At 49.6% G+C, this 24,151-nt stretch overlaps 1 protein-coding gene across 1 annotated transcript in view; it reads right to left on the bottom strand.

The window, feature by feature from the left end:
- Positions 1-4,229: 4,229 nt before the first annotated feature.
- Positions 4,230-24,151, bottom strand: part of LAG3 (lymphocyte activating 3) — a 64,734-nt gene continuing 44,812 nt past the window's right edge. Inside the window, exons 6-8 of the mRNA XM_063963783.1 lie at positions 13,337-13,588; positions 10,319-10,434; positions 4,230-5,689 (exon numbers count right to left, since the gene is read on the bottom strand). Of these exons, the coding sequence (XP_063819853.1) occupies positions 5,612-5,689; positions 10,319-10,434; positions 13,337-13,588 (446 nt within the window). The 3' untranslated portion in view covers positions 4,230-5,611. The remainder of the gene's footprint in view (positions 5,690-10,318; positions 10,435-13,336; positions 13,589-24,151) is intronic.

Genomic DNA, 24,151 nt, shown 5'->3' with positions numbered 1-24,151 from the left:
TCTCCAATATCACCCAAAGTTATCTCCAAAATTCTCACCAAGGCCTGTAAAAAGCTCCAAATTTGGAGAACGGCCTTTTCGAATTTGTAGCGATTTTTATGTGTAGATTGTTGGAGGTATGTTGCTGCAGATGCAGTGGGCCTATTTTGGGGTGTGGGCCTGGAGCTGCAGCTCCATCAGCCCCATTGTTAATCCTGCTCTGGGAACACACAACAGCCAAAGGGCAGAGCCTCCCATTGGATGTAGGGGGTCATTCCGAGTTGATCGCTCGCTGCAGATTTTCGCAGCGCAGTGATCAGGTGAAAAAACTGCATTTATGCGCATACGTATGGCCCGCAATGCGCACGCGCGACGTACGGGTACAAAGCTCTTTGTGCCTGTGCTCAGGTTCTAGCGATGTTTTTTTTCGCACTGACGGCCGCAAGAAAATTGACAGGAAGGGGGCGTTTCTGGGTGTCAACTGACCGTTTTCAGGGAGTGTTTGCAAAAATGCAGGCGTGTCTGAAAAAACGCAGGCGTGGCTGGGCGGGTGTATGATGTCAAATCCGGACATGAATAGGCTGAAGTGATCGCAAGCGCTGAGTAGGTTCAGAGCTACTCAGAAACTGCACAAACTGTTTTTGCAGAGCTCGGCTGCACAAGCGTTCACACTTCTGCTAAGCTAAAATACACTCCCCAGTGGGCGGCGGCATAGCGTTTGCAAGGCTGCTAAAAACTGCTAGCGAGCGAACAACTCGGAATGACCCCCGTAACCTGTGTGGGAGGGTGTTTCTCGCCCAATCAGCTGTGGACTGGGTGTGATAGACCTGCTGCTAACCCAATGAGAGCTCCTAGCCCCGCCCAGCGTTATATACACATTCACTCTGGGTCTGGGCTATAATATAGGAGATATTAGGGATATTTTTATATATGTAAATAAAGGTTCTTATTATTGTATTACCCGCTGTCTGCTGTAGGTACTCATTGTGGGAAGAGCAAGTTTTATTTTAAGTCAGTCAGCGCTCCGCTTTCCTTACTTTTATTATTTCTTCACAACGCTCGAGGTTTCGGTTATTGCTTTTCCATCCGCAGCAGGAGATATGATGATCCTATATTCTCACTGCCCAGTGGCAATTTATCAATAGTAAAAGTTGCCAGTATGACTTGCTCTCCTGGGAGTCCAAGGAGACTTCCCCACGTTTGTTAGTGTCCAGGGGGTGTGCACACAAACGGTGTAAGGTGGACTTACCATACTATCCCTTTACACCGGGGCAGTCATGAATTACACAGGTTCTGTGGCTGGCTGATATCACGCTTGCATTACACCTCAGTGACGTGTGGTGGGGTGAGGCAGATGAGGCAGAGCCTTTCCTGTCATACTAACGTTTGTACCAGAGTTTTAGCTGTATAAAGTATATGAAAAATACAAAGAATATGTTTGAAATATCTTCTTTGCATTATTCTAATCATTTTTATAACCAAAACTCTGGAGTAAAAAGTCTACGGCAGGGGAGGCAGTGCCTCACCTGCTTACCTTTTCCGCACTTCTCAGGTCATAACTCACCAAATTTTCAGAAGTTTATACTGCTGCACTTGTGTATAATGCCCCCATGTACCCTTTGGCTTATATATTGCACTAAAATCCCGTCGAACTGCGGGGCCAGGCCCCCCCCTCCCCGCAGACGTGTTAAAGCGTCGCACAGTGGTGATGCTTTCGCACCTGCCGAGTAGCTCTCTGCCTACGAAGCCTATCCGCCATGCTCAGGCCCGTCCCGCACCTGGTCCAGACACGCCTGCGTTGTCCAGACTGCGTTCTGAAAATGTTGCCGCAACACCGCCAACCCGCCCCGTGACCGTCTCTGCCTGTCAATGAGTCCACGTTGGTTATTCGCAATGGTGCCATTTGTCCAGTCGTATGTTTAAGGCATTTCTTCTTATCCTGTGATATTCTACTCCTTTGCACTTAATATTTCAATAAGTCTCACATGGATATATGATATCAGAACTCAAAAGTCTACTGGAAGTGGTAATGTCTTGGGTTGTGAGGCCCGTGGTCATTCCTAAATGTCTATTCAATGATTCTGGTTCGATATTGTCACTAATCCGTAGATATTTTAGACAAAATTTGCTTTTTCACAATTTTTTACAATTCAGCGAAAATATGTGTATTTTGTTATTCTACGTGAGATTATTGTACTGAATTCTTCTTTCTGGATATATTACCAATAAAATTCTAATTGTTTAGAAAAAAATTAAGCAAATGTATTGTAATCGACTGGACCCCACCCGCCTGCCAAGGAGAGGGGCTGACCGTACCAGATGCTCCTACGTAAGGAGCTCAATGGATTCACAAACGGAGACTTTGTGGCCTTAATGGATCAATACACTATGGCATTTTTGGGGATTGATTTTAGGATCAACATGTACTACTAATTTAATTGCGTGAACTCCCAGGTTTCTGTAACTCCTTTTCTGAACCGTATTTTTTTGGGGGGGTTTAGTATGAAATACCTATGGTCAAAATACCGGCAACAATTGACCAATGGTCAAAATACTAACAAGGTTACAATCCCAACAAGGTCAAAATACCGACATTTAAAATACCGGCAAGGTCAAAATACAGACATTTAAAATGTTGACTGTTCAAAAAGTTGACACAAGTTTTTCATTTGTGTGTGTCGACATAGGTCGACATGAGCAACGTATAAGTGTACTGCGTCCCCTCGCACGGCTATCTGCGCTCGCCATGCTTCGGGCACGGTGCTTGGCTGCGCTCGGCACACTATTATATTCCCCCTCCGGGTCAATGGAAAAAAACATGAAAAACTCATGTCGACTTTTCGACCTGTCGACATTTTAAATGTCGGTATTTTGACCTTGTCGGTATTTTAAATAACAGTATTTTGACCATGTCGGTATTTTGACCGTCAGGATTTTGATTGTAGGTAAATTGACCGCATCCCATTTTTTCCACAGATGTTTATTTTATTATTTATCTTTTTTCTATCTTTTTTTGCTGTTTTGGTTAGTTTGAGTTATGTATTAAGCCATGGGAGGGGAGAAGATGGAGCGGTTAATTGCCTAAAGCAGCTTCTAGCTGTCATGTCAAAGACTGTGCTACAGTAGATAATTGACAGTTAGATGCTGATTAGGGGGGCTATTCAGAGATTGACGCAGATCGCTGCATACGCAGCAAGTTCTGCGTCCATCTCCTCACATGCTGGGGGCCGGCCAGCACAAGACAAGACCACATAGCATGTGTGTGGCCCCGGCTCACGCTATGTCCTCAATGTAATTGCGAACGCATCACATTAAGGTTGACCCCTAACAGTGCAGCCTGGCTGAGCTATCAGGCGGTCTGCTGCCATTTTTTTATTCAGAGCGGCTGAGTGTGAGGTCACACAGCCACCCCCGAAAATGATCCCGGCCGGCCCCGTTTGACACGCCCCGCCTACGAAACTCCAAGTCGCCGCCCTCCAAACACCTGACACTGTCAATCATCTTGCGGCCGCTGCGTACAGATGCACGGCTGTATCTATCTCTGAATCGGACCCTAGATTCTTTGGGAAACATCTCCACTTAATGGGCCAGATGTACTAAGCCTGAAAAGTGATAAATATCACTGTGATAAAGCACCAGCCAATCGGCTCCTAACTGTCATTTTTCAAACACAGCCTGTGACATGACAGTTAGGAGCCGATTGGCTGGTGCTTTATCACAGTGATATTTATCACTTTTCAGGCTTAGTACATTTCCCCCAATATATCTGCAAGGCTTGATATATCTCCACCTGGGTGGGAAGTGGGTGTAAGCATAAAAGAGATCTGCCTTGCGGGCGTATAGCGAGAGTTACACCATGTCCTGAGTTGTGCATAAGCTGACGGGCACCTATTTAGTCCTATCTCTTGCGCCCAGCATGGGATAACATGATAATGAAAACGGGTGCTCTTGCATTGGGTCAGTGTGACGCGTACGTATTAGGACGTACTGTACCTATAGTCACATTAGAATGAAAAAGTCATTAACTTGCAAAATAAACAGGAAGCCCAATGTTTTTGGTTTCATGTCGTTGTAGTATAGCGCTGTGTAATTTGTATATGCTTTGGAAAAGAGAATAATAATAATATTAGGTCTTAATTAAGTCTATTAAAAAAAAAAAAAAGACTTTGCCACTGAATCAGAAATAAAACAAGTAATGTTTGCTCGTTATTTGCCACAAAAATATAATTAGACTTTTTTTGTGTCAAATATATTTATTGATTTTCAACAGGGATAGAAGTGTATACATACATTCTGGACATTGGTGCAGATTTATTAATCCTGGAGAAGTGATAAAGCAGTGATAAGTGCAAGGTGATAATGCACCAGCCAATCATTACAGGTTTGAAAAATGACAGTTAGGAGCTGATTGGCTGGTGCGTTATCAGTATCACTTGCACTTATCACTTCTTTAACCCTTCTCCAGGCTTAGTACATCTGCCCCACTGAATACCCAAATCACAAGGTTACAAATAGCCCACGGAACATGAGATACATCTCCAAAGAATATGCCAGAAGAGCCACAAAACAAAAATAAATTCCAGCCAGTCAGTATAATCCAGAAAATGTCCAGATAAGCTGTGTGAGTAATTGATTAAAAGCCGTGTCCAATAAAGATCCTGTAACCGAAATCTACGGTGCCGTCATTTTGTATGTAACAAATATCAACAGTCAATGCAAAAGAGAATATAGCACATAGTAACACACAGGAGGAGATTGAGGAGGGGGTGTGGGGTGAGGAGGGGGCGGAGATTGAGGAGGGGGTGGGGGGTGAGGAGGGGGTGGAGATTGAGGAGGGTGAGGAGGGGGTGGGGGTGAGAAGGGGGTGGAAATTGAGGAGGGGGTGTAGATTGAGGGGGGAGGGAGTGGGGAGTGTGGAGGGGGTGGGAGAAGAGGAGGGGGTGGGAGGTGAGGAGGGAGTGGGAGAAGAGGAAGGGGTGGAGATTGTGGAGGGGGCGGGGGGTGAGAAGGAGGTGAGGAGGGGGTGGAGGGTAAGGAGGGGGTGGGGTCAGTACACGCAGCCCAGACAATCTCAGAAATTGTACCTTTATATAATAAATTATTTTACATTTCTCTGCAAAGTTACAAGTTAAATTATCTTATTAAACTTATATATATATATATATATATATATATAAACAGTAGTTATGATACAATTGATCAACATTTACAGGTGCGGACTATTTTATCAGGAAATCATCCAGAAAGTCAAAGAACCTGCAGCTCAGTAAATATGTAACGCATAAGGATATAATCAGGATGTAGTCGGCATCCCCTGCGGTCCCAATCCCGACTGTCAAAATACCGTCGGTGGGACCCAGCAGGTGAAAATGCCGACACCTTCAAGTGGTACGTACAGGGTTAGGCTGCTGGTGGGGGCGGTTAGGGTTGGCCTATGGAAGGGGAGGGTTAGGGTGGGGGGTGGGGTTTAGGGTTAGTCTGCTGAAGGGGACGGTTTGAATAGGCTGCATAGGGGAGGGACACGGTTAGGGTTAGGCTGTGGCAAGGTGGCGGCAGTCATCCATGGCGCGGAGTGATATACAGCACGGCGATGACATCAGAGTGGCCACTGCGTTGTTATCCAGGTCATCATTCACACCGAGATCTTCTTTGGGTGAGAGGCTGGGGGACTCCCCATGGATGTCAGAGCGGCCAGGTGAGACAGACGCCTCTGAAATAAAAGAGAGTGGAGTGAGATAAGAGGAATGAGACAGGAAGATATGTGGTGAGAGAAGTGGAGCGACTGACAGAGAGACAGGTGCAGGAAGAGACGCTCAGGTGAAGTCACAGAGACAAAGCGTTACATTAGAGAGAACATCAGAGAAAGAGACGCGAGCAGATGAGGGAAAGAGACAGTGAAGGCAGCAAAGGGAAAGAGACAGGATCACAAGTGAAAACAAGAAAAAGGGAGTTAAGGAGAGAGAGAAGAAAACACTGAGAAGAAGAGACAGAAATAAGTGCACAAGCAGAGGAGGAGACAGAGAGAAAGAGACAGGTGTCATTTAAGAGTCAAGACAGAGAAACAGCAACAAGCTGGGAAATAGACAGGGAGTAGGAGAAAGAGACAGCCAGCAGAAGAGATCAAGATATAGGTTAGAGAGAGGGAGAGATTGAGGGAGAGAGAGATACAGAAAAAGACAGAAACAGGTAAAACAAGAGACAGTAAGCGAGGAAGAGGCAGAGACTGGCAGAGGAAGAGAGGCACAGGCACATATAGAGGCAGAGACTGGCAGAGGAAGAGAGGCACAGGCACATATAGAGGCAGAGACTGACAGAGGAAGAGAGGCACAGGCACATATAGAGGCAGAGACTGACAGAGGAAGAGAGGCACAGGCACATATAGAGGCAGAGACTGACAGAGGAAGAGAGGCACAGGCACATATAGAGGCAGAGACTGACAGAGGAAGAGAGGCACAGGCACATATAGAGGCAGAGACTGACAGAGGAAGAGAGGCACAGGTACATATAGAGGCAGAGACTGACAGAGGAAGAGAGGCACAGGTACATATAGAGGCAGAGACTGACAGAGGAAGAGAGGCACAGGTACATATAGAGGCAGAGACTGACAGAGGAAGAGAGGCACAGGCACATATAGAGGCAGAGACTGACAGAGGAAGAGAGGCACAGGCACATATAGAGGCAGAGACTGACAGAGGAAGAGAGGCACAGGCACATATAGAGGCAGAGACTGACAGAGGAAGAGAGGCACAGGTACATATAGAGGCAGAGACTGACAGAGGAAGAGAGGCACAGGTACATATAGAGGCAGAGACTGACAGAGGAAGAGAGGCACAGGTACATATAGAGGCAGAGACTGACAGAGGAAGAGAGGCACAGGTACATATAGAGGCAGAGACTGACAGAGGAAGAGAGGCACAGGTACATATAGAGGCAGAGACTGACAGAGGAAGAGAGGCACAGGCACATATAGAGGCAGAGACTGACACAGGAAGATAGGCACAGGCACATATAGAGGCAGAGACTGACAGAGGAAGAGAGGCACAGGCACATATAGAGGCAGAGACTGACAGAGGAAGAGAGGCACAGGCACATATAGAGGAAATAGAAACTGACAGAGGAAGAGAGGCACAGGCACATATAGAGGCAGAGACTGACAGAGGAAGAGAGGCACAGGCACATATAGATGCAGAGACTGACAGAGGAAGAGAGGCACAGGCACATATAGAGGCAGAGACTGACACAGGAAGAGAGGCACAGGCACATATAGAGGCAGAGACTGACAGAGGAAGAGAGGCACAGGCACATATAGAGGCAGAGACTGACAGAGGAAGAGAGGCACAGGCACATATAGAGGAAATAGAAACTGACAGAGGAAGAGATGCACAGGCACATATAGAGGCAGAGACTGACAGAGGAAGAGAGGCACAGGCACATATAGAGGCAGAGACTGACAGAGGAAGAGAGGCACAGGCACATATAGAGGCAGAGACTGACAGAGGAAGAGATGCACAGGCACATATAGAGGCAGAGACTGACAGAGGAAGAGATGCACAGGCACATATAGAGGCAGAGACTGACAGAGGAAGAGAGGCACAGGCACATATAGAGGAAATAGAAACTGACAGAGGAAGAGAGGCACAGGCACATATAGAGGCAGAGACTGACAGAGGAAGAGATGCACAGGCACATATAGAGGCAGAGACTGACAGAGGAAGAGAGGCACAGGCACATATAGAGGAAATAGAAACTGACAGAGGAAGAGAGGCACAGGCACATATAGAGGCAGAGACTGACAGAGGAAGAGAGGCACAGGCACATATAGAGGAAATAGAAACTGACAGAGGAAGAGAGGCACAGGCACATATAGAGGCAGAGACTGACAGAGGAAGAGATGCACAGGCACATATAGAGGCAGAGACTGACAGAGGAAGAGAGGCACAGGCACATATAGAGGCAGAGACTGACAGAGGAAGAGAGGCACAGGCACATAGAGAGGCAGAGACTGACAGAGGAAGAGAGGCACAGGCACATATAGAGGCAGAGACTGACAGAGGAAGAGAGGCACAGGCACATATAGAGGCAGAGACTGACAGAGGAAGAGAGGCACAGGCACATATAGAGGCAGAGACTGACAGAGGAAGAGAGGCACAGGCACATATAGAGGCACAGACTGACAGAGGAAGAGATGCACAGGCACATATAGAGGCAGAGACTGACAGAGGAAGAGATGCACAGGCACATATAGAGGCAGAGACTGACAGAGGAAGAGAGGCACAGGCACATATAGAGGAAATAGAAACTGACAGAGGAAGAGAGGCACAGGCACATATAGAGGCAGAGACTGACAGAGGAAGAGATGCACAGGCACATATAGAGGAAATAGAAACTGACAGAGGAAGAGAGGCACAGGCACATATAGAGGCAGAGACTGACAGAGGAAGAGATGCACAGGCACATATAGAGGCAGAGACTGACAGAGGAAGAGAGGCACAGGCACATATAGAGGCAGAGACTGACAGAGGAAGAGAGGCACAGGCACATATAGAGGCAGAGACTGACAGAGGAAGAGAGGCACAGGTACATATAGAGGCAGAGACTGACAGAGGAAGAGAGGCACAGGCACATATAGAGGCAGAGACTGACAGAGGAAGAGAGGCACAGGCACATATAGAGGAAACAGAAACTGATAGGTAAAAGGAAGAGAATACGTGTGACAGGCGGAGGAAGAGTCTGACAGAAGCAGGACAGTCATACATATAGGAATAGACATCGTGAGTGGAGAAGAGGTTTATGGTAAAGACTGGTGCACAACTATGCAAAAGAGGGAAATTAGAGTGAGATGTACATAGAGGGTCTGATTCTGAGGTAAGGGCAAAGCAAAACAAACACAAGTAACTGTGCACCTGGGCAAAACCATGCTGCACTGCAGGGGGGCAGATGTAACATGTGCAGAGAGACCTAGATGTGGGAGGGTCCAAACTCAATTCTAAATTGCAGTGTAAGCACAATGCTGTCCAGCATATGTGAGCTACATCAAAAAGCAGCTGCTACTTACCATGCATGCAAAACAAAAGAATACAATGGATTCCCCCCCTGCAGTGCAACATGCTTTGTCCAGGTGCAAGTTACTTCATTTTTTGGTTTTGTTCCCAACTCAGAATTAACCCCAGATAGAATAAACCACAAGCAGACTGTACGCGTCTGAGAGACATACTGTACAAGAAGAGGAAGAGGAGACAGAAATTAAACGGAGAAAGTGAGTGGAGGAAGTGAGACATATGGGGAGCAAAGAGACATAAATAAAAGACGGCAGATTGGTGATAAAAGAAAGTTAAGGGGGGTACACACGGAGAGATCCGTGCTTAAACTCGAAGCAATCTTGCTAGATTGCTTAGATTTTAAGCACGGATCTGCCGTGTGTATGCCCCCCAGCGATAGCGTTGCGCAGCAGCGCGCAGCGCTATCGCTGGTGCTAGATTGAGCCTGCATGCAGGCTCAATCTAGCGGGTCACTCACTTCACCGTTGTGTGAAGTGAGCGGCCCCCCGTCGGCTTTCCCCCTCGCTCAGCACATCACACTGTGTTGAGTGGGGAGAGAGATGTGTGCTGAGCGGTCTGTGTTAAGATCACTCAGCACACATCTCTCCCGTGAGTACCCCCCTTTAGACATAGACAGGCAAGGGACAGTCATCCATATAAAAGCTAGAGTCAGACTGACACGGTGAGACAGAGGGAATAGGAAACAACTCTGTAACTTTTATCATTTAAATTGACTGCTGTAAATTTCCATACAGAGCTTTTCAGGAAAAGATGAAAGGGAGGAGGTGTCTCATCGGCCCATTGTCTTGGTTGGAGTAAGATGCATATACAGGTTGAGTCTCCCATATCCCAGAAGTATTTTGGATATCGGATGTTCCGTAGTTTGGAATATTTGCATACCATATTGTGATATCTTGGGGATGGGACCCAAGTCTAAACACATAATCCATTTATGGGTCATACACCTTATAAACACACAGCCTGAAGGTCATTTTATACAATATTTTTAATAATTTTGTGCATTAACCAAAGTTTGTGTATATTGAACCATCAGAACACAAAGGTTTCAGCACCTCTGTCGAGATACAAGATTCTCTATTTTTTAATATTCCGTATTTCGGAATTGTGACTATGAGAGACTTCACCTGTATACTTCTATATGTACGCTTATCTCTTCCACTTGCTCTCTATATTAGTACTAGGGTACACCAGCAGAATTAACAGCAGCTATGAATGGAAAAACTACCACCATAAGCAAACACAGAGGGACACCAAAGGATGGAGTTAGATGAAAAACGTACCTGTCGGTTTCGGAAAGATACAACAGCAATGGCAATTAGGCCGAAAACCAGCAAGAGGGACAGCGGGAGGATGTAACGCCATGATGAGAACGATGTGACACCTGCAGTGTGAGGAGCTGGGAAGAAAAAGGTGCAACAGTTAGTGGAAGTTGATAAAAACAATAAAGTGATGATAGGACAATAAAAAATTATGGTGGAAAGAGGAGAAGGTATAAAAAAATCAGAGGAAAATAGATGATAAAGGAAGAAGCAGATGGAAGATGATAAAATGGTGCAGAGAGATTATAAAATTATGTGGGGAGAGGAGAAGGAGATAGAGGGAGATAATATGGTAGAGAGATGAGTCAGTTGAAGATAAAATGATGGTGGGGAGAGGAGGAGTTAGGGGAACATAATATGGTGGAGAGATAAGTCAGTGTTAGGATCTGTACCATCCGGGTGCGTAAGAATCTGAATTTGTTTGTGGACACAGGGACTGGGAGCACTGGGCTATATTGATGAAAGCTAATATGAGTATTGTTACATACATGAATGATGCCTCTGGGGCAGTGGCAGGCTATAAACTGGTATGGAACCAGTGATGATTCTGGAGTTCGGACTAGAACCAGGGATGCTGGAGACCAGACTAGACGCTAGGAATCCCGGCATTACTGACACTCAGCACTCACATGTGAAGACTGTAGACTTGCTGCAACCAGGAGCTAGGAATTCAGCAATATGACTTAATGATCTGTCAATGTGCTGGTGGAAAGGAAGGGTTTAAATAGGAGCAGCATGTCACAGATTGTCTGCCAGAGTCAGCTTAGGTAAGGAAGCATTCCGATTGAAGGGGATGCAGTCAGCTGACAAAATCCAAAATGGCAGCGCCCATACCCCAGCTCCACCGTACAAAGTACAACAAGAAAACCTGACCTGTGGGACAGGTGAGTGATGAAACACATAGGCCCTCATTCCGAGTTGTTCGCTCGTTATTTTTCTTCGCATCGGAGCGATTAGTCGCAAATAGTGCATGCGCAATGTTCGCAGTGCGCCTGCGCCACGTAAATTTGCACAAAAGTTTGGTATTTTACTCACGGCCTAACAAAGTTTTTTCATCGTTCTGATGATCGTAGTGTGATTGACAGGAAGTGGGTGTTTCTGGGCGGAAACTGGCCGTTTTATGGGAGTGTGCGGAAAAACGCTGACGTTTCAGGGAAAAACGCGGGAGTGTCTGGAGAAACGGAGGAGTGTCTGGGCGCACACTGGGTGTGTGTGTGACGTCAAACCAGGAACGAAACTGACTGAACTGATCGCAATGTAAGAGTAAGTCTGGGGCTACTCAGAAACTGCTAAGAAATTTCTATTCGCTATTCTGCTAATCTTTCGTTCGCAATTCTGCAAAGCTAAGATTCACTCCCAGTAGGCGGTGTGCAATGCTGCTAAAAGCAGCTAGCGAGCGAACAACTCGGAATGAGGGCCATAGTGCGTGAAATGGGTTTTGGAAGTCCGACTTGTTACAGTCAGTAGAGAATTAAATGATGGTGGGGAGAGAAGGAGAAACGTAGATAATCTAGTGGAGAGATGAGTCGGTAGAGGGTGAAATGATGGTGGGGGAAGGAGGAGACAGAAATAGATAATATGGTGGAAAAATGAGTCAGTAGAGGATGAAATAATGGTGGGGAGAGGAGGACATAGAGGAAGATAATGTGATGGAGAGATGAGTCAGTAGAGGATGAAATAATGGTGGGGAGAGGAGGACATAGAGGAAGATAATGTGATGGAGAGATGAGTCAGTAGAGGATGAAATAATGGTGGGGAGAGGAGGACATAGAGGAAGATAATGTGATGGAGAGATGAGTCAGTAGAGGATGAAATTATGGTGGGGAGAGGAGGACATAGAGGAAGATAATGTGATGGAGAGATGAGTCAGTAGAGGATGAAATAATGGTGGGGAGAGGAGGACATAGAGGAAGATAATGTGATGGAGAGATGAGTCAGTAGAGGATGAAATAATGGTGGGGAGAGGAGGACATAGAGGAAGATAATGTGATGGAGAGATGAGTCAGTAGAGGATGAAATTATGGTGGGGAGAGGAGGACATAGAGGAAGATAATGTGATGGAGAGATGAGTCAGTAGAGGATGAAATAATGGTGGGGAGAGGAGGACATAGAGGAAGATAATGTGATGGAGAGATGAGTCAGTAGAGGATGAAATAATGGTGGGGAGAGGAGGACATAGAGGAAGATAATGTGATGGAGAGATGATTCAGTAGAAGATGAATTGATAGTGGAGAGAGGAGCAGTTTGGCGAAGATAACAGGGTGGAAAAAGGGGAAACAGATATGAGACTTTGGGGCAGATGTACTGGAGCCTTGGAGAGAGATAAGGTGGAGAGAGATAAACTGCCAACCAATCAGCGCCTGTCATTTTTTTCAAACACAGCCTGTAACAGAACAGTTAGGAGCTGATTGGCTGGTACATTATCACTCTCCCACTTTATCACTTTCCAAGGCTTAGTACATCTCCTCGATAAAGAGAAATTCAAGTATACAAAGGCAAGCTGGGGCATGAAGAGAGTGGAGAGGTGGAAGTACCAAGTGACGAGCAGGAAGAGGGTGGAGAGTTGGAGGTACCAAGTAAGGAGCAGGAAGAGGGGGGAATGTTGGAGGTATCAAGGAAGGTGAAGGAAGAAGGCAGAGTGGTTTAGGTGCTAAGTAAGGGACAGGAAGAGGGTTGAAAGGTGGGAGTACCAAGTAAGGGGCAGAAAGAGAGTGGAGAGGTGGAGGTTCCAAGTAAGGTACAGAAAGAAGGTGGAGAGGTGGAGGTACCAAGTAAGGTACAGGAAGAGGGTGGAAGGTGGATGTGCTAAGTAAGGGATAGGAAGAGGGTGGAGAGGTGGAAGTAACAAGAAAGGGGCAGGAAATCATACCCAGGAATAATTGTCTATTTATTTGGACTATATGATTTCTTTATAATCTACTAAATTGAGCTGTAACTTTTGTCCAATTGGTTATCATGCCTATTTGTCTGATTAGTTACCATGAACATAGATCCAGTGTTCAACTTTTCCCAGAGTCCCATCCTTCCCATAAACTGAGCAGATCCAGGTCCCAGAGTCCTTTGCATGCACAATGGGCAGGTCCAGTACTGCTCCACTCAGCACTTTATGTTGTCCTGTAGGATCAGATGGTCCTGTCCATTCAAAACGCTCTTCCCCAGGTAATCCACTGACGTTACACAGCAACTGGTGGGAGGAACCCTCTTTGGCAAATGTAGGGCCTGGAGGAAACACTGAAGACAAAAGAGAAGGATGTGGAGATATTATATATATATATATATATATATATATATATTATAAGGGCACGGTCGTGCCCTTATATTAAGGCTGAATCGAACAAACGGAATTCTCCCATAGGGAACTTCTGAGATGGGGGCATGGTGTTTGAGGGGCTACACCTCAAAAGTGATTAGACGTACTGAGCTGAAATTTGGCATGGATGCGTAGAATCGTCACCCGGTGCTGCATGCCAAATTTCAGGGTAAAATTATAAAAAATGAGGAATTGGGAGTAACCTAAAGTTCCAACTGTCAGTTTTTTTCTGCCACTCCCTCTGTGGCTTTTTGACATGGTTTTCCTATAGAGTGAATGAGGAGATTTTTGGGAAGGCATAACTCAGGATAGGGGACGAATTAAGACTTGGGGTTTGTTTTATTAGATAGAGTATGTCCCTGTGTAGTGCCTTTTGGGGTTGTGGTTTTTCAGAAAGTTATAGTTTTTTTTTAATTAAGTAAAATATGCCCCATTATAAAGATAGGGCTTTTCAATTTGTTGCGGCTGCGCAGTGGCCGCCAGCAGGGGGTGTACAGTGGCAGCTTCACTTGGGTGTACTAACATGGACGACTTTTTCCTCGCCTCCGGTTTCTGTTGGTAAACTGGAGGGGAACGGCCTACACTTGGGTGATACAGTGGGGTAAGGGGGTGTTTTGGGGTTACTGGGGGCATAGTGTGACAATAATAGGCCCTGGCACGGCTCACGTTAGTTTTATTGTTCCATGGTGTAGGAGCGGTGGCAGGGCCGGCTCCTACACCACGTGATCACAGCACAGTCAGCCAGGGGCGGGAAGTTCAAAAGTGCTTAGCACTGTGCAGTATTTACCCAGTCATCATAGACGCAGCCTCGCACTGCAGCCAGACTCTGGGTCCCCATCCTCCTCCTCCTCTACAGGTTCACACGCAGCAAGAGCACTCCGATCCCCCCTCCAACCCACCTCTCTGCTCTCCGAATTCTCTGCCTCTCCATGCTCCAAACCCCCCCCCCCCCCCCCGTGTCTCTCTCCGTCTGCAGGAATAGGCCCCGCCCCCTTCTTCATTACTTTCTTAGGAAAGGGAGGAGGAGCCGAGGAGGAAGGTGTACTCGGGGAGGCCGGGAGCTGCGGCGGTGTAGAGGGGCTGATGAAACACTTTGGCCACTCCCCATCCAGCGGACCTTGGAAACAGCACCTTATAGGGGGAGAAGACCCGGACACCTGCATTCTACCACCCCCTTCCCCCGCTGCTTCAATGAAGACAGCTCTGCCAGGCCAGTCACAGTGGCGTGGAGAAGAGAGGGGGGAGGCGCACTCACAGATCTCATCTAGCACACAGCGGCAGAGGTGTCTGGGTAAGAAAACAGTGGCATGTGATCAACGTCTGGATGTGCCCAGCACAAGGCTGACTTTGGCAATTACTTGCCACTTAGCAGCACTGCTCAATTCCCTGTTCTGTACCTCTTCCCAGCACCTCCCCCTGTTATGTGTTGTGTCCACTAGTGTGACCTGCTGGCACTCCAACTCTCATGTCGTGTGAGCTGTTTTACTTAGCCTCCAGCTCACCAACCCCTCCCCCCCCCCACGTAATGTGCACCTATAGCCAGACTCCAAATTCCCCTCCCTGCTGTGTGTCCGGCCAACCCCCCTCCTCCTCCCTGCTGTGTGTCCGGCCACCCCCCCCCCTCCCCCTCCCTCCTCCCTCCTCCCTGTTGTGTGTCCAGCAACCCTCCTCCTCCCAGCTGTGTGTCCGGCCGCCCCCCCCCCTCCCTCCCAGCTGTGTGTCCGGCCGCCACCCCCCCTTCCCTCCCAGCTGTGTGTCCGGCCGCCACCCCCCCCTTCCCTCCCTGCTGTGTGTCCGGCCGCCCCCCCCCCCTTCCCTCCCTGCTGTGTGTCCGCCCCCCCCCCCTCCCTGCTGTGTGTCCGGCCACCCCCCCCCAGACACGCAGTGCCTGACACACACAGACATGCAGCGCCTGACACACGCACACACGCAGCACCTGACACACACACACAGACGCAGCACCTGACACTCACACAGACCTGACACACATGCACACACTCACACGCACCACCTGACACACACAGACACGCAGCGCCTGACACACACAGACACGCAGCGTCTGACACACACAGACACGCAGCGCCTGACACACACAGACACGCAGCGCCTGACACACACAGACACGCAGCGCCTGACACACACAGACACGCAGCGCCTGACACACACAGACACGCAGCGCCTGACACACACAGACACGCAGCGCCTGACACACACAGACACGCAGCGCCTGACACACACAGACACGCAGCGCCTGACACACGCAGCGCCTGACACACGCACACGCAGCGCCTGACACACACGCACAGGCAGCACCTGACACTCACGCACAGGCAGCACCTGACACACACGCACACTCAGCACCTGACACACACGCACACTCAGCACCTGACACACACGCACACGCAGCACCTGACACACATGCACACGCAGCACCTGACACCCACGCACACGCAGCACCTGACACACGCACACGCAGCACCTGACACTCACATGCATCTGACACACACACTCGCACCTGACACACGCACTCACATGCAGCACCTGACATACTCACACGCAGCACCTGACACACACGCATACATGCAGCACCTGACACACACACACGCAGCACCTGACACACACGCACAGGCAGCACCTGACACACACGCACAGGCAGCACCTGACACACATGCACACTCACCACCTGACACACACGCACACTCAGCACCTGACACAAACGCACACTCAGCACCTGACACAAACGCACACTCAGCACCTGACACACACGCACACGCAGCACCTGACACCCACGCACACGCAGCACCTGACACACGCACACGCAGCACCTGACACTCACACGCACCTGACACACACACTCACGCACCTGACACGCACTCACACACAGCACCTGACATACTCACACGCAGCACCTGACACACATGCAGACACGCAGCACCTGACACACACACACACACACACGCAGCACCTGACACGCAGCACCTGACACACACGCAGACACGCAGCACCTGACACACACACACGCAGACAGGCAGCACCTGACACACACACACACGCAGCACCTGACACACACACACACACACACATGCAGACACGCAGCACCTGACACACACACACGCAGACACGCAGCACCTGACACACGCAGGCAGCACCTGACACACACATGCAGCACCTGACACACACACACAGCACCTGACACACACACACACACACACACATACGCAGCACCTGACACACAGACATGCAGCACCTGACACAGACATGCAGCGCCTGACACACAGACGCAGACATGCAGCACCTGACACACACATGCAGCACCTGACAGACACACACACGCACCCACACACACAGACATGCAGCACCTGACACACCCACACACACAGATATGCAGCACCTGACACACCCACACACACAGATATGCAGCACCTGACACACCCACACACATACAGACATGCAGCACCTGACACACCCACACACACAGATATGCAGCACCTGACACACCCACACACATACAGACATGCAGCACCTGACACACCCACACACACAGATATGCAGCACCTGACACACCCACACAGATACAGACATGCAGCACCTGACTCACCCACACACACAGATATGCAGCACCTGACACACCCACACACATACAGACATGCAGCAAAGCACCTGACACACACACACAAAGGCAGCACCTGTCACACATATATACATGTAGCATTTAACGCACACACGCACAGCACCTGACACACAATCATATACACTCAGAGCACCTAACACACACATACACTCGCAGCACCTCACACACACTCGTATACACATGCAGCACCTGACACTCACACATATATACACATGCAGCACCTGCCACTCCCACATACATGAACAGCACCTAACACACACATATATACATGCAGCACCTGACACACATACGCGCGCAGCACCTGACAGTCACACACATACAGATGCGACACCTGACACAAACACATACACGCTCAACAACTGACACCCACGTGGCAGCTGACGCATACAAATGCAGCACCTGAGATACACACATATACACGTGCAGCACCTGAGATACACACATATACACGTGCAGCACCTGAGACACACACATACACTTACAGCACCTAACATACACACACACACATGTATGTACACACGCGGCTCCAGGCACACACATACGTACGTACACACGCGGCACTTGACACACACACACACACACACGTACACGCGCGGCACTTGACACACACACACACACACACACACACGTACACGCGCGGCACCTGACACGTACGTACGTACGTACGTACACGTGTGGAACCTGACACACACATACGTATGCACACGCGTGGCTCCTGACACACACACACGCGCGTGGCTCCTGACACACACACATGTACGTACACGCGCGGCTCCTGACACACACACACACATATGTACGTATACGCGCGGCACCTGACACCTACACGTATGTACGTATACGACCGGCTCCTGACACACACGCATGTACACGCGCGGCTCCTGGCACACACACACACGCCACCTGACACACACACACGTACACGCACGACACCTGACACACACGTACGTGCACGCACGGCATTGACACACACGTACATACTAGTGTTGAGTGGGTTCGGTTCGTCGGAATCCGAACCCCCCGAACTTCACCCATTTTACACGGGTCCGAGGCAGGTTTGAACCTCCCCGCCTTGCTCGGCTAACCCGAGCGCGGCCGAACGTCATCATCCCGCTGTCGGATTCTCGCGAGATTCGGATGTCTGCATTCGTGGAAAGGGGTCCCATGTGTAAACATGGGACCCCTTTCAGTCCGTCTGGTCCGGGTGTTCGGTTTGTTGTTTTGCCAAGTACGAGGATTTAATCTGGAACCTGGATCAGGTGAGTATAATTATCTTTTATTTTCAGGTACCCGTGGATTCTACTTGGAGAAGAGGACCGACTGCTTCGTGTCAACATAGGTAAGTATGTGTGTGTCGGCAGGTGTGAAATAAAGTTATACTTTCACGGTGTCTGTGTCCTGTTTTTATTTGGGTATTTTTTTTCCAGTAGAACTACAGGTACCAGCGGGCCCGTTTTTCTCCCGCATGCTGGTACTTGTGGTTCTCCAAGTACCAACTTGCGGGGGAGGCTTGCTGGGACTTGTAGTACTACTGGAAAAAACAATATTCTTTCAATTTTCTCAAGGCTATCAGCCTCCCATCCGCAGCCCTTGGATGGGGGGGACAGCCTCGGGCTTCACCCCTGGCCCTTGGGTGGCTGGGGGGGGGACCCCTTGATTGAAGGGGTCCCCACTCCCCCAGGGTACCCCGGCCAGGGGTGACTAGTTGGATATTTAATGCCACGGCCGCAGGGCACTGTATAAAAGTGACCCCCGGCTGTGGCATTATCTGTCCAGCTAGTGGAGCCCGATGCTGGTGTAAAAAATACGGGGGACCCCTACTCTTTTTGTCCCCCGTATTTTTTGCACCAGCACCAGGCGCAGAGCCCGGTGCTGGTTTTAAAAATACGGGGGATCCCCTGTCCGTTTTTCCCCCGAATTTTTAGAACCAGGACTGGCTCGAAGAGCCCGAGGCTGGTTATGCTTTGGAGGGGGGACACCACGCCATTTTTTTTCCGGGTTTTTCACATTCCTTTTAAAAATAAATAAATAATCTTTTCAAAAATATATAAATAATACTTGTGCCTCCAAAAAAGACAAACCAAGTACCTAATCCAGGCATTCCCAACCGCGGTCCTCAAGGCACACCAACACTGCAGGTTTTAGTGATATCCAGGCTTCAGCACAGATGGTTAAATCAAAATAACTGAGCTACTAATTAAGTCACCTGTGCTGGAACCTGGATATCACTAAAACCTGCACTGTTATAGGCCCTACACACTTGGCGATATTTTGAAAGATATGAACGATCTCGTTCATAAATGAACGAGAACTCGTTCATATCTTTCAGTGTGGAGACTACAGCGATGAACGATGCGCGTCCCCGCGCTCGTTCATCGCTGGTCTCCTGTCGGCTGTGCATGCAGGCCAATATGGACGATCTCGTCCATATTTGCCTGCACTTCAATGGAGCCGGGTGACGGGGGGAGTGAAGAAACTTCACTCCCCCCATCACTGCCCCCCCGCCGCCGGGTTGCTCGTCGGCACATCGCCAAATGAGTAGGGCCCTTTAGTGTGCCTTGAGGGCCGCGGTTTGGAATGCCTGACCTAATCCCTTCTAATATAAATAGATATGCTATTACCAGAAAAAAAAAAAAAACAGCAAAAAAAACATGTTTTTACATTTTTTAGTAGATTCCGCCAGCTAAGTGTGACGGATTGAAAATGACGAATTTACTGTTTAAAAGCACTGTTGTTGAATTTACAAACTTCAATGGAATATACTTTTGTCGAATTGCCGCATTTGTACCATTGCAGAAAAGTCGAATTTGTCAAATGTCGAATTTTAAAAAGTCGAATTTTGAAAGCCTGTAAGAATAGGCCCCGTCCCCTTCTTCACATCAGCCGTCCCCTTCTACCCCTGTACCTTGCTCTCTCCTGTCTGTGCTCTCTCCCATCTGTAGGACTAGGCCCCGCCCCCTTCTTACCCTCCAGTGCCTGCTCTCTCCTGACAAGTGGACCAGGCCTGCCCCCTACACGCTGCTGGTGTCTTCATTGTTACTTGGTCTGGAGCTCCGTTGGGGAGAGAACTCACGTGAGCTCATTAAGAATGAGGAACTGGGATGTTTTAATTTTATTGTGAGTAGTGTAGTGTAGTGTGGTGATGTAGTATGTTGTATGGGGGGTATAGTGTAATTATGAAGTGCAGCATATGAGAGGGCTATAGCATAGTGATGTAGTGTGGCATATGGTGGGTGGTAGTGCATAGGCATGCGTACAGGGGGTGCCTGGTGCGCACAGGCACTCCCTAATGTCCAGCACCGCTGCACGCCACGCTTGCTGTAGCACAGTGATCGCTGAGTGTGTGATCGGTGGAGCCTAGCCTGCAGCTCATTTCCGTACCTCCCACCACCGCTGCGCCCGCCCCCCCTCTGCCTGCTGCTAATACTATGCTGAGTGCATTCATCGGCGGCCTCACTGGGAGGACTGGCGTCACCTTGCAATGTGACGTGGTGATGTCCGCCCATGCTCTCCTCCCGCCCACCTGTGCTTTCCTCCCGCTGCGGTCTCTCAGTCCTAGTGTTCCGTGGCCACCACACCACTGGCAGTGTTCCTCTAGGGGGGACTGGGAGCCGCCGGCAGACACATTCTGCTGAGACTTACTTGTCAGTGCGGGTTCCGGATGGCAGGCGGCGGGTGAGAGGGCAGACGGGGAGCAGGTGTCACAAGGAGTGTGTGGGTAACTAATTCACAATACTTCCGCTCAACGTGGCACTGCTGGTCCTTCATCTCCCATGTCTTTTCACCAGGTGGCGGGCGGCCCGGAAATTAAGTGATGTGTTGTGCAGCAGTCAGTGTGAAGTGACTGTGAGTAACACTGGTGGTGCTGATGATGCTGCTGCAGAATCGGGAAGCAATTAATTCATAAATATAATGTACTCTATCAGTGTATTATACATACATAAACATGTACATACGTGTATTTGTGTATACATGTATATGCATGTATATACATGAGTGTGTGTGTGTGTGTGTATATATATATATAAAAATAAGACTTGGGGTTTGTTTTATTAGATAGAGCATGTCCCAGTGAAGTGCCTTTTGGGGTTGTGGTTTTTCAGAAAGTTACAGGTTTTTTTTTAATGAAGAGAAATATGCCCCATTATAGAGATAGGGCATTTCAATTTGTTGCGCCTGCGCAGTGCCCGCAGCAGGGGGGGTACTAGAGTGCCTTCACTTGAGAGCCGCAATATGGCCGCCTTCTCCCCGGTTATTCTGTAAATAGGAAAATAACCTCACAGGTTCACATAGGGCAGAGTTGCCACTACTAGTGCAGGGCTGTAACGTACAGTACTAAGGAAAAGCCATATACTAAAGCGGCACGGTGACCTCACCCCTCTCAGAGACACCAGGGCGCAGCACACTGTACGGGGTACACTTGGTACACACACCTGTTAGCTCAGGGCAGCACTATAGGACCCTCCTGTAATGCTGTGCTGGCGGCGTGTAGTGATCAGGGCACTGGGAGACTGGCTGGCTGGTCTCCGTCTCTGCTGCCTATAGAACTTCCACCTCTGTTATATATCAGGGCTGCTCTCCTGTGTGTTCTCTTCCTCTCCTACCCCACACTGGAACTGGCCGCCCAGAGAACGAGAGGGCAGCGGCTGACATCAGAGAGGGTGCAGCAATCTGTGTGGGCAGAGCCCCTCACAGCAAGGTGTCCTTATGCTGTGCCCCGTGTAATCACTGTGATTCATACAGACTCTCACCCTGGTATGCTCTCTATTTATTATTTATTTTTTTACTCTGTGACATGCTCGACGGAAGGGAGCAGGCACCCCACCATCACTGCCGAGCCGGTCAGTGTTCCGGCGGCAATGAGCAGTAGGCAGCCACCAGCAACAACAGTCAGGAAGCTGTTACTCTCGGCAGCAGTAGCATCAAGCTGCAAATCAGCCAGCGGCACGATGATCCGGGAGACAGTGGCAGCACAGGGAAGCAGTACCCCCTCCAATCACTGCACCAACCAGGAGACTGAGGCAGCAACCCGTCCCCAGCAGCAGCAGCACCCTGATGATAGGTAAGATGCATTTTGGTGTCTCAAGAAGGTAGCCGGAGTAGTGGCTGGCTGTGGTCACACCCCGGGGAAAAGTGATAGTGATTTCAGTGTTCCCTTGCGCGGGGATTGGATGTGTAGATGTATGGAGGCTATGTATGTATAGATGTGAGCGGAAGTGGTTGGATGTATGAGAGCGGCAGTGTGCGGTTGTATGAGAGCGGCAGTGTGCGGTTGTATGAGAGCGGCAGTGTGCGGTTGTATGAGAGCGGCAGTGTGCGGTTGTATGAGAGCGGCAGTGTGCGGATGTATGAGAGCGGCAGTGTGCGGATGTATGAGAGCGGCAGTGTGCGGATGTATGAGAGCGGCAGTGTGCGGATGTATGAGAGCGGCAGTGTGCGGATGTATGAAAGCGGCAGTGTGCGGATGTATGAGAGCGACAGTGTGCGGATGTATGAGAGCGCCAATGTGTGGATGTATGAGAGCGGCAATGTACGGCTGTATAACTGCGTCGGTGTGCGGCTGTATGAGTGCGATGGTGTGCGGCTGTATGCGTGCGGCGGTGTGTGGATGTATGAGAGCGGCAGTGTACGTCTGTAAGATTGCGGCAGTGTGCGTCTGTAAGAGTGCGGCGGTGTGCATCTGTAAGAGTGTGGCGGTGTGCGTCTGTAAGAGTGCGGCAGTGTGCGTCTGTAAGAGTGCGGCAGTGTGCGTCTGTAAGAGTGCGGCAGTGTGCGTCTGTAAGAGTGCGGCAGTGTGCGTCTGTAAGAGTGCGGCAGTGTGCATCTGTAAGAGTGCGGCAGTGTGCGTCTGTAAGAGTGCGGCGGTGTGCGGATGTATGAGAGCGGCAGTGTATGGCTGTATAACTGCGTCGGTGTGCGGCTGTATGAGAGCAGCAGTGTGCGGCTGTATGAGTGCGGGTTTGTACGGCTGTATGTGTGCGTCTGTATGAGTGCGGCAGTGTGCGGCTTTATGAGTGCGGCAGTGTGCGGCTTTATGAGTGGGGCAGTGTGCGGCTGTATGAGTGCGGCAGTGTGCGGCTGTATGAGTGCGGCAGTGTGCGGCTGTATGAGTGCGGCAGTGTGCGGCTGTATGAGTGCGGCAGTGTGCGGCTGTATGAGTGCGGCAGTGTGCGGCTGTATGAGTGCGGCAGTGTGCGGCTGTATGAGTGCGGCAGTGTGCGGCTGTATGAGTGCGGCAGTGTGCGGCTGTATGAGTGCGGCAGTGTGCGGATGTATGAGTGCGGCAGTGTGCGGATGTATGAGTGCGGCAGTGTGCGGATGTATGAGTGCGGCAGTGTGCGGATGTATGAGAGTGGCAGTGTGCGGATGTATGAGTGCGGCAGTGTGCGGATGTATGAGTGCGGCAGTGTGCGGATGTATGAGTGCGGCAGTGTGCGGATGTATGAGTGCGGCAGTGTGCGGATGTATGAGAGTGGCAGTGTGCGGATGTATGAGTGCGGCAGTGTGCGGATGTATGAGTGCGGCAGTGTGCGGATGTATGAGTGCGGCAGTGTGCGGATGTATGAGAGTGGCAGTGTGCGGATGTATGAGAGTGGCAGTGTGCGGATGTATGAGTGCGGCAGTGTGCGGATGTATGAGTGCGGCAGTGTGCGGATGTATGAGTGCGGCAGTGTGCGGATGTATGAGAGTGGTAGTGTGTGGATGTATGAGAGCGGCAGTGTGCGGATGTATGAGAGCGGCAGTGTGTGGATGTATGAGAGCGGCAGTGTGTGGATGTATGAGAGTGGCAATGTACGGCTGTATAACTGCGTCGGTGTGCGGCTGTATGAGTGCGATGGTGTGCGGCTGTATG

Source organism: Pseudophryne corroboree, chromosome 3 (assembly GCF_028390025.1).
Source record: "Pseudophryne corroboree isolate aPseCor3 chromosome 3, aPseCor3.hap2, whole genome shotgun sequence".
Taxonomy (NCBI): domain Eukaryota; kingdom Metazoa; phylum Chordata; class Amphibia; order Anura; family Myobatrachidae; genus Pseudophryne; species Pseudophryne corroboree.
The sequence above is the reverse complement of the archived record's forward strand: the minus strand, read 5'-3'. Positions and strand labels throughout refer to the sequence as shown.